The sequence below is a fragment of the Mobula hypostoma genome, chromosome 1 (genome assembly GCF_963921235.1).
Source record: "Mobula hypostoma chromosome 1, sMobHyp1.1, whole genome shotgun sequence".
Classification (NCBI taxonomy): Eukaryota; Metazoa; Chordata; class Chondrichthyes; order Myliobatiformes; family Myliobatidae; genus Mobula; species Mobula hypostoma.
In genome coordinates, this window is record NC_086097.1 from 51,399,090 (window position 1) to 51,411,355 (window position 12,266).

The window sequence follows — 12,266 nt, forward strand, 5'->3', positions numbered from 1 at the left end:
TATAAAATAGTCTGCACATTTATTTCTACTACAAAATGCATGGCCATGCATTTTCAACTTTGCATTTTATTTGCCACTTTCTAGCCCATTCTCCTAATCTGTCTGTCCCTCTGCAGCCTATCTGTTTCTTCAACACTACTTGCCCTCGTCCAATCTTTGTACCATCTGCAAACTTGGCAAAAAAGCCATCTTTTCCATCATCTAAATTATTGATAAGCAGCACAAATAGAACTGGTCCTAACACTGACCCCTGTGGAACACCACTAGTCACTGGCAGCCAACCAGACAAGGATCCTTTTATTTCTACCCGTTCTCTCCTACCAATCAGCCAATGCTCTAACCATGCTAGTAACCTTCCTGTAATACATTGAGCTCTTAACTTAGTAAGCAACCTCATGTGTGGCACCTTGTCAAATGCCTTCTGAAAGTTCAAATGTACAATATCCACTGCATCCCCTTTATCTATCCTACTTGTAATCTCCTCAATTAAATCCCAACAGGTTCGTCAGACAAGATTTTCCCTTAAGGAAACCATGCTGACTTTGTCCTATCTTGTCCTGAGTCACCAAGTCCTCCATAACCTCATCCTTTACAATTGACTCCAACATCTTCCCAGCCACTGAGGTCAGGCTAACTGGTCTATAGTTTCCTTTTTGTTGCCTTCTTCCTTTCTTAGAGTGCAGTGACATATGCAATTTTCCAGTCCTCTGGCACCATGCCTGAGTCCAATGATTTTTGAAAGATCATTACTAATGCCTCCACAATCTCTACTGCTACTTCTTTCAGAACCTTAGGGTGCAGTTCATCTGGTCTGTGTGCCTTTGGTCTCACATACTCCATTTTGTGCTCCACTGCTTTATTTATTTATTTTTTTAAATGCTCTACTAGTTTGCATACTTAATCTGTGCTATACCGGTTTGCCTGTGGCTCCAGCAGCTTGTATTTTGTTTTTACAAATGTTTTTTTCAAAATAGCAACACAGTAGTTTCCTCAATCATACTTCTACCTGATGATGTATTGAAGCCAGAGCTAGGTTTTCTCTCAGACAGTTTGAAATGGAGGAAGCTCATGTGTCCTTTGTGCGCTAAACATTTCTTACTTTGTCTGCAATTCTTCAAGGTCTTTAAAACTTCATAATTGTGCTTGCCGACTATACCAATTGTTGGATTTTGAAGTTTTTAATCCAAGGTTCTTTCAGAAGTCAGGAAAAAGGCACAAAAGTTGTTGCTTCACTATCATTTTATTAAGTGTTAACAGAACAAAGAGAGTTGGAAAATGGACAACCTACTAACTGAAGGGAGGGAGAGTGAAAAGGAAAAGGCTGAAGTCAAAATACAGTGCTCAATGTGGAGCAGCACACAGTACTGTGTATAATAACATACAATACTATGCAAAAGTATTAGGCACATATTTATAGCTAGGGTACCTAACACTGTTGAACAACACTTATACAGTAATTTTATGTATTGCACTATACAGCTGCTGCAAAAAAATCATTACATCTGTGTGTGATGATAAATCTGATTCTGACTTGGGTCTCTATTGTAAACTGAGGTGGGAAGGAGGCAGGGAGAGGGGGGATCATTGTTGCGGAAGAGGGGAAGGAGCGGGAAGCACTAGACAGGCATTCTGTAATGAATCAGAATCAGGTTTATTATCACCGGCATGCGACGTGAAATTTGTTAACTTAGCAGCATCAGTTCAATGCAATACATAATCCAGCAGAGAGATAAAAAAAATTAAAACATATTAATAAATAAACAAGTAAATCAATTGCATATATTGAATAGATTTTTTTTTAAATGTACAAAAACAGAAATACTCATAATTTTAAAAAGTGAGGTAGTGTCCAAAGCTTCAATGTCCATTTAGGAATCGGTTGGCAGAGGGGAAGAAGCTGTTCCCAAATCACTGAGTGTGTGCCTTCAGGCTTCTGTATCTCCTACCTGATGGTAACAGCGAGAAAAGGGCATGCCCTGGGTGCTGGAGGTCTTTAATTATGGACGCTGCCTTTCTGAGACACCACTCCCTAAAGATGTCCTGGGTACTTTGTAGGCTAGTGCCCAAGATGGAGTTGACTAGAATTACAACCTTCTGCAGTTTCTTTTGGTCTATGCAGTAGGCCCTCCATACCAGACAGTGATGCAGCTTGTTAGAATGCTCTCCATGGTACAACTATAGAAGTTTTTGAGTGTATCTGTTGACATGCCAAATCCCTTCAAACTCCTAATAAAGTATAGCTGCTGTCTTGCCTTCTTTATGACAACATCAATATGTTGGGACCAGGTTAGATCCTCAGATCTTGAAACCCAGGAACTTGAAGCTGCTGACTCTCTCCATTTCTGATCCCTGTATGGGGATTAGTATGTATTGCTTTGTCTTACCCTTCCTGAAGTCCACAATCAGCTCGATCGTCTTATTGACATTGAGTGCCAGGTTGTTGCTGCAGCACCATTCCACTTGTTGGCATATCTCACTCCTGTACGCCCTCTCGTCACCACCTGAGATTCTACCAACAATGGTTGTATCGTCAGCAAATTTGTAGATGGTATTTGAGCTATGCCTAGCCACACAGTCATGTGTATACAGCAGTGGGCTAAGCACACACCCCTGAGGTGCGTCAGTGTTGATTGTCAGCGAAGAGGATATGTTATCACCAATCTGCACAGACTGTGGTCTTCTGGTTAGGAAGTCGAGGATCCAATTACAGAGGGAGGTATAGAGGCCCAGGTTCTGCAACTTGTCAATCAGGATTGTGGGAATGATGGTATTAAATGCTGAGCTATAGTCGATGAACAGCATCCTGATGTAGGTGTTGTGTTGTCTAGGTGATCTAAAGCTGTGTGGAGAGCCCTGGAGATTGTGTCTGCTATTGACCTATTGTAAGGATAGGCAAATTGCGATGGGTCCAGGTCCTTGCTGAGGCAGGAGTTCAGTCTAGTCATAACCAACCTCTCAAAGCATTTCATCACTGTCGATGTGAGTGCTACCAGGCAATAGTCGTTAAGGCAGTCCACATTATTCTTCTTTGGCACTGGTATAATTGTTGCCATTTTGAAGCATGTGGGAACTTCTGCCTGTAGCAGTAAGAAGTTGAAAGTGTCCTTGAATACTCCTGCTAGTTGGTTGGCACATGTTTTCAGAGCCTTACCAGATACTCCATTGGGATCTACTGCCTTGCAAGGGTTGACTCTCTTTAAAGATAATAAACCAATTGTTTGGAATCTAATGACCTTGCCTGGTGTCTCAGGGCTGGGTGTGTCTGTACACGTGCCATCCCCCTCCCTCCCCCCACCAACCCGGCACTCCCTCCCTGTGTAAATACAAAATATATACACACACACAGAGCACCTAAGACTTCTGCACAGTACTGAAGATAAGAAAAACTCCATTCAAATGTACAGTTGAATCAATGAATGAGAAAGCCCTGTTCAAATAATACAACATCAGAGAAGCTTCCAGGACTTTCTAGAATCATACCAATGTAACCACTAGAGAACACACTGAACAACTGCATATACATACTATGATCACTAGGAAGCATACTATACAGTTAGACGTATCAATGTAAAGTACAAGCAAATAATTAACGTGAAGCTGCAAAGAAAATAAATTAAACAGTCAAAAAAAATCTAATCCAACACTCTTGACTCTGTGAATTCAGTGTTCTAAGTTTGTGTTTTTTATCCTTTCATTAAAACCTAAGCATTAGAAAATTATGAACAGAAGGTTTGTAACTCGGAAGTCAAATCTTATGTATGAATAAACAAATTAAATAAAAATCCATTAAAATTACTCATAAAAGAAAGGTATGATTATCAAAAACAAATAGAAAAAATATAAGAGGAAAGAAAACTCATTTTTGAATGTGATTGTACTAAAGTGATGAAAACACTTTATCGCAATTTGGGTCCTTTTTATCTCCCCAAGACCTACTCTATTTTCTTTTATGTATTATACTCCATTCCATATTCAAATAATTTTGTTGATATTTTCTATGATGAATATACTCTATACTAGTTGCAAAATATTTTATCACAACTGAAAAAATTAACAAATAAATGAACAGAAATATAATTTTGCCATTTAATAGTACCTTTCTCGGCCAGTGAAACTCTGTAATTTTCCAGAAAAATGACCTTCAACTTCTTGTCAACTACAGGGTCATTATTCACAACTTGTGCCACAGATGTGATAAGTTTAATAATCAATTTAGCCATATGATAGCCAGGAGCAGCCTAGGAAAGAAAGAAATTCGGTAACATATGAGTCTGTTAAAAAAGTCTGTTTTATTTTAATCTTGAACGGTTGAATTTAATTAATACTAAAAGTTAAGGGAATACTGAATATTTTGTCCACAAAACATACTGGAATATTCTCTTAATTAGCACATATGTTTTAAAATTCACCAGACAATTTAATAACACTCAAATCTAGTGTGGAATTGTTTCAAGACAGAGAGCAATGCAGACAGAGAGTAAGCAGAGAAAAGTGCTTCCTTTTTCCCCAGTTAAACTCAGTGGCCCAAAAAGAAAACCATGATAGCACAATTACTTCTGGATGGATTAATATAATTAACTAATAAGCTGTAAAGAGTACCTGAGGCTATTAATGGACAAGGTAATTTGTGAATCAAAGACAGAATGATATGATAACCAGAGAAAGATGTTAAGTATCTCAACAGGCTCTAGGTTGTCCAGTCTGTCTGTCTGTATCTTGTTTTACGGCGGTTGGCATCCAGCTTAATGGTGCATTACCGCCAAAGGTTGTCCAGTCAAGGTGTTAGCTTGGTTAAAAGTTCTGACTCAGGTGCATGAGATAAATGGAGTGATTGTGAGTGATCAGTGCAGTACAACTGAACAAATGCAATTTGTCCGTTTAGCTTGTTACAAACAATTTGGGAAATGATTGCTTGTAAAGACAAGAGATGACCTCAAGTTTGGGAATGGAGATAATAAGTGAAGAAGTTGGAAAAACAAGTACAGATCTGGAAGAGAAGCGGATAGCCTTTTAATTGGTTGTAAAGGAAAAAATGAGCCTTTTAATTGGCTGTAAAGTAAAAATGAGACATCTGGAGTATATGCAAAAAAAATACAAAGAGACTTTACAACGTATTGCAGCACATCTCCAGACATCAACAATGGCACGGAAGAGGTCATTCTCCATGTTTACAAAGGGAGTCAGGAAAACCTGACCAGTTTTCAAGTCTGCAGGTAATTAATATCCCAGCTTAATGATACAAAGTAAGTATAATAGTTCATGTTAAGTGATCAATATATACTGTAGCTTGTAAGTGTTATGAGACAGTGGCAGACAATAAAATCTTGGTCTAATACAGTGAGGGGTGATGTAGCATGAAGTGTTAGTACTTATGAAAGACTGGGCTCTTGTTTTGGACATCTTAATTGTATCGTTACTAGGAGTTACATTGAATGAAACAAGGAAGAGATTGTAAGTTTCAAAGCAAAAGCAACAATGACTCTAAACTCCTTGCATGTCACTATTCAGCAGAAAAGATCACATGGAAATATGAACATAAACATAAGATTCCGTAGATGCTGAAAATCTTCAGCAACAGACACAAATTGTGTTGGGCCACACGTGTGATAATTCTGGTATAGGACTGTTTATTTTCCTTTGTTGCGATATGGAATGTCCACTATTTCCAGTTGGATCGGGATAGGTATTTTAGAACTCTTGTGCTATGAACTGAAAATGTAACAATGTCTCCTTTCTCTCTTGCTTTGATCACTTGTGCTAGCCAGTGATCCCAAATTTTTAACTCTTGCCTTGAAGTTTTATGCTTTGTTGAATTCTTAAAATTCAGTCTATTTAGTAGCAAACAAAAAAAAAAACTGCTGATACCAAATTAAACTAATCCCTTCTGTTTGAGCATGGTCTGTATCTTTCCATTCTTTGCATATTCATGTGCCTATTTAAGAACCTCTTAAATGCCTTTAATGCATTTTCCTCCATTGCCATCCTGGTTGTGTATTCCAGGCATCCACTAATGTTTTAAAAAATGTGCCCTGCTCATCTCCTTTGAATTTACCACTCTTACCTTAAATGCAAGTCCTCTAACATTAGATATTTTGACCCTGGCAAAAAGATACTGGCTGTCTACTATGGTTTTCATAATCTTACAAACTTCTATTTGGTCTCCTTTCAGCCTCTGCTGCTCCAAACAAAATAAAAATGCTAGTTTTTCCAACCTCTCGTTAGAACATGTGCTCTCAAAACCAGGAAGTATCCTGATAAACCTCTTTTGCACTCTCTCCAACACCTCCATATCCTTCCTGTAATAGAGTGAACAGAATTGAAGACAATATGCCTGACACAGCCTAACGAGAGTTTTATGAATCTGAAATATAACTTCCTGATTCTTGAACTCGGTGCCTCAACTGATAAAGGCAAGCATGCCATTTGCCACCTTTACCCACCCTATAATCCCTTTGTGCATCAACACTCTTAAGGGTTTAGCCATGATCCGTACCTTTACGTATGATCTCCTAAACTACAGCACCTCACACCATAAGACATGGGAGCAGAACTAGGACATTCAGCCCATTGAGCCTGCTCCGCCACTTGATCACAGCTGATTTATTTTCCCTCCCAATCCCTTTCTCCTGCCTTCTCTCCGTAACCTTTGACACCCTTACTAATCAAGAACATAGCAAACTCCACTTTTAACATACCCAATGACTTGGCCTCCAGAGTAGTCTGTGGCAATGAATTCCACGTATTCAAACCTGCCTAGATTATACTCATTTGTCATTTTTCTGCCCATATTTGCAACTGATCTACAAATGGTATATCCCGCTTTGACAATATTCTACACCACTGTTTCCCAACTTTTTTTTTAGCTAAATGCCCTGCTAAAGCACCTTCATACTTGCCTACACCGCTCTTAGGCACAATATACTTTCTGGTGCCCCCATAGTGTAAAAACATGTCTACCATATGGTAACATGAGAAAAATGATTCTGCTTTAAATTTTATTTGTCTTATTTAATATCAATGTGATCCTTGAGCCTGATGGTTTTTAGCAAGAGTTGAAATATTTGGTTCAAGTTGTGACAGCCTTAAGTCCCAATGCATAACAATGTCCAAGCGGTATCTGTTTTTTTGTGTGTGGTTCATTGCACTGAAGCCTCTATCTGATGCACTTTCTGTAGTTTCTGTTTCTTAGCAGGTTTAGAATTTAAGACTTCACCACCTTTCGACTCTTAGAGATCGCGCTGTACGTACTTATCCAAAATTAATGGGGCCAAATCAAAATAAAAGATTAACACAAACTGGGAATGCCTGTCTGATGTTAACGATGGCAGCAAGTCAACATGGATGGAACAATGGTAGCAGTGTGCAAAGGAACTGTGATGGGAAGATGAAGACGATAATAGCATAAATTACATTGACAAGGATTCAGATTGGATCTGAATGTTAGTTGGGATAGAGCTGGTGTTCGGCAAGCTAACTTTATACTATTCCAGTCAGTTCAATTAACCAACACACATCAAAGTTGCTGGTGAACGCAGCAGGCCAGGCAGCATCTGTAGGAAGAGGTGCAGTCGACGTTTCAGGCCAAGACCCTTCGTCAGGACTAACTGAAGGAAGAGTGAGCAAGGGATTTGAAAGTTGGAGGGGGAGGGGGAGATCCAAAATGATAGGAGAAGACAGGAGGGGGAGGGATAGAGCCAAGAGCTGGACAGGTGATAGGCAAAAGGGGATACGAGAGGATCATGGGACAGGAGGTCTGGGAAGAAAGACAAGGGGGGGGGACCCAGAGGATGGGCAAGAGGTATATTCAGAGGGACAGAGGGAGAAAAAGGAGAGTGAGAGAAAGAATGTGTGCATAAAAATAAGTAACAGATGGGGTACGAGGGGGAGGTGGGGCCTTAGCGGAAGTTAGGGAGGTCGATGTTACTTATCTCGTATCCCCTTTTGCCTATCACCTGTCCAGCTCTTGGCTCTATCCCTCCCCCTCCTGTCTTCTCCTATCATTTTGGATCTCCCCCTCCCCCTCCAACTTTCAAATCCCTTACTCACTCTTCCTTCAGTTAGTCCTGACGAAGGGTCTCGGCCTGAAACGTCGATTACACCTCTTCCTACAGATGCTGCCTGGCCTGCTGCGTTCACCAGCAACTTTGATGTGTGTTGCTTGAATTTCCAGCATCTGCAGAATTCCTGTTGTTTGCAGTTCAATTAACCAGTCACTTAAGGTCTCATAATCCCCAAAGATGGTTCTTCAATGTACATATGAAGCCCAAGCTGCTTTGAAAAGTTCAAGAGGAATCCCCGGGGTTGGCAGGTTCACTGATTGGCTCTATTTAGCCATTTGGTTCTGGCCTGCACTGTATCATTGTGCAATCTGTTTTCCGTAGATCTTCAGAGAGAGTTGAGAGGGTGTAATTGACTTACCCACTTCTTTCTATTTATTCATTTACAGGATGTGGGTGTCGCCAGCTAAGCAGGCATTTATTGCCCATCCCTAGTTGCCCTTGAGAAGGTGGCGATGAGCTGCCTTCTTGAACCACTGTAGTCCCTGAGGTGTAACTATACCCACAGTGCTGTTAGGGAGGGAATTCCATGATCTTGACCCAGCGACAATGAAGGAACGGCGATATGTTTCCAAGTCAGGATGGTGAGTGCTTGGAGGGCGGATTTTCATGCGGTGATGTTCCCAGGTATCTGCTTTTCTCGTCCTTCTAGAGGGTAGTGTTCATGGGTCTGGAAGGTGCTGGCTTAGGAACTTTGGTGTATTGTTGCAGTGCATCTTGTAAATAGTACACAGTGCTGCAACTGTTCGTCGCTGGTGAAGGGATTGGATGCTTGTGGAAGGAGTACCAATCAAGTGGGCTGCCTTGTACTGCATGGTGTCAAGCTTCTTAAGTGTTGACGGAGCTGTACTCATCCAGGTGAGTAGCGAGTATTCCATTACAAACCTAACCTGAGCCTTGTAGATGGTGGACAGGCTTTGTGGGGGTCAGGAGGTGAGTTACACGCCGCAAGATTCCTAGCCTCTGATCTGGTAGCCACAGTGTTTATCTGGCTAGACCAGTCAGTTTCCTGCCAATGGTAACCTCTAGGATGTTGATAGAAGGGGATTCAATGATGGTAATCTCACTGAATGTCAAGGGACAATGGTTAGAGCCTCTCTTGTTGGAGATGGTCATCATCTGGTACTTGCGTGGCTCAAATGTTACTTGCCATTTGTCAGCCCAAGGCTGGATATTGTTCAGCTCCTACTATATTTGGGTATGAACTGCTTCACTATCTGAGGAGTCGTGAATGGTGCAGGCCATTGCGCAGTCATCTACGAACATCCCTGCTTCTGACCTTGTGACGGAAGCAAGGTCATTGAGGAAGCAGCTGAAGATCATTGGACTTAGGACACTTCCCTGAGGAAATCCTGAGGATGAGATGATTCACCTCCAACCACCAGAAACATCTTCCTTTGTGTCAAACTGTTAAATTGCATGAACTTGTTCCATGCCGCAAGTCAAGGGGAAACTGTTGGGCACCCTGGTTGCTAGATTATGCATCTTCAATAAGATTTGATTGGCTGTAATAGTCGAAGGAGATTGCTGTGTTTCAGACATGTTGTGACAATGAGTGTTTGCCGCCTGCAGAACTATGGTTCTTCCTGTGTTCCATTGCCTCATTCTTTTTTTTGGAAGTCCCTGCTCTACTAACAGTAGGTCAGGTCTCAGGCCTCGTTAGGGTGCTGCTTACTGTTTCCCCCCAAGAATCTTGAATGCACCCCCCCCCAACAACATCTATTTCCCCTAACACCTCCTTAGGATATATAACCATCCTTGTTGGGAATCACTGTTGTACACTATCCACAATGTCACCAGTTTTGTGTCATCTATGAACTTACTAACCCAACCATTCATATTTTCATCCAAATCATTTTTTATATAGTAAACATTAAAGGCTTCAGTACAGATCCCTGTGGAAAATCACTAGTCATGGATCTCTAGCCAGAGTAAGACCCACAACCACTATCTTGTCATTTATGGGCAGGCCAAATCTGAATCCAAATGTGGAGCCCATGCATCTTAATTTTCTGGAATAGCCCACCTTGTTGAATGCCTTACTAAGATGCACGTAAACAACATCCATTGTTCTAACCTCATCACTCACCTTTTGTCACCTTCAGAAACTTAAATCAAGTTACTAAGTTATGCTGACTGTCCTTATTAGGCCAAGGTTTCCAAATACTTATAAACCGTATCCTTAAGAAGCTTCTCCAATAGTTTCCTTATCACTGATGTGAGACTTGCCCCTCTATAATTTCCAGAATAATCCCCATTTCCTTTCTTGAAGCTTAGCACAATATAGCTTGTTACTAATTTAATCCAATGGAAGTTGGAAATGGTAGTTGAAAATGGTTCATGATTGGACGTCACTGCATTTACACTAGTCTGTTTGTCTGCCCATTATGCCACTGGCATTTAGGGCAGCAATGAAGGTCCTCCATCTCTGGCGGTGGTCGGGGGTTCTTTCATCATGTCAGTCACTTCCTGTTAGTTTTCAGTACTGTCAGTCACGCAAATCCCAGTTGGAGACTTGGGAATACCATTGCACTCAGGTGTAGGATTCCTCATTGTTGTTTCTGTAACAATTTTGTTTTACCAGTCAGGGTTGTTAGCCCTGAGCTGAACCCCCAAACCTGGAGAACCGATGGGCCACTTTTAATCTGGCCTCTACCCTTTGACATGTTTGGCATGGCTGAACCTACCAAATGCCAAAGCATAAAGCCCTGACTCCAGCCAATGTAGCTCCCTGGATCATTGAGGCACACAAGCCTTCAAACCACAAGGTGTGGCCCTCTTGAAAGATTTGCACTAGTCGCATCTGCCAATATTGACAATCCAGAGAAAGAAAGCCCGCTCATTCATACTACGGGCAAGAATTCATTCTTCCCGAAAATGTTTTCAGGAACAATATTTGAATTCTGTATTGCAGCCTTAGAAAGAAATCTGCATTTTTTGTTCTGTTTATAGCTTATTGGAATAGGAAATCTTATTATGCAACGTCACATTGTACAAAGACTAACTGGGTTAAATTTTCCCTATAGAAAAACTACCTATTCTGATGCGACAAGATGCAGATATTCAGGGAGGAAATTCCATATGTTGGGGACTGAGCACCACAGAGAAAGCTAACTTGGGTACAGCAATAACATTCAAAGATAATTAAGAGGCCAGAATGATAGAAGGGCAGATAATTTTGCAGGTTATATGGCTGGATAAAATTAAGCATACAAAATTGAAAGCTATTGGTCAGGGAGGGGTTGGTGGTCTGACAATAAGGGTGAAAATTTAGACTAGAAGCACTGGTTAATTAGGAGCTAATGCATGTTACCAATGAAAAAGTTAACATGAATAAAATTCAATGTGATTTTATTTTCTGGGTGGCTTAACCTTGAAAGAAAAACAGAACTAATAAAGCTGGGTAGAAGTACATTGAAATAGTCACGACTAAGGTAATCAATAGCAGAAGAACTGAGGCATTAAAGATAGAATCAGGAAGGCATAATGATCGAAGCCAAATTTGAACACCAATTTTCAACAGTGTGAGGCCTGGACTCAACGGCCTCATGAGGGATTGCTGTACTGTAAGGTAGACAGAAAAATGACTCGTCAGCCCCCAGTGAAGGGAAAACTTCTCTTCACACAGTCTCATAAGGAATTCAGTTTACAAGTTGTTTGCCAAGGTCCATCACTATATCTCATTCAATTTCCAAATATTCCACACATGCAAAGAAATAAACTCACAGCTCTGTAATCAAAGTAACTTGAATTTTAACAGCATTCACTGGGACCTAATAAAATTGTTCTTATATAACATCCCCTTTCTGCCAGATAACTTGCAAGTTTTGAGCTACGATTCTTAATGTAGGTTAACTGATCCCCAACAAGAAATAGGTGCCTACAATGATGTCTGATTCTGATCTTCTAACACTACTTCCCCAAGTCTTTATTTGCCCCCATCTGAATAAAAAGCAGCACTTTGCACAGAGCTGTGTATAATTATTAAAACTAAAAACTTTACATAAACTTACACAGAATTTACAGTCAATAAACATCAGACATCAGCAGAAATGCATGACAAAAATCTCTTGTTACAGTAAAGCTTAATAGATACCTTGAAGAACATGGCTTAGTTATTTGGGACCGATTTGGATCAAAATTAATATTAAAACTGGCTTTCTGGCAGGGCTTGAGTAAAAGTAATACATATGAGAAAGAATTTATATA

General features: G+C 40.5%; 1 protein-coding gene across 1 annotated transcript in view; it reads right to left on the minus strand.

Annotated features, from left to right (window-relative positions):
• The window catches only part of pygl (phosphorylase, glycogen, liver), a 130,943-nt gene that overhangs the window by 17,097 nt on the left and 101,580 nt on the right, over nt 1-12,266 (minus strand). Inside the window, exon 16 of the mRNA XM_063048653.1 lies at nt 4,097-4,238. Coding sequence (XP_062904723.1) covers nt 4,097-4,238 — 142 coding nt within the window. The remainder of the gene's footprint in view (nt 1-4,096; nt 4,239-12,266) is intronic.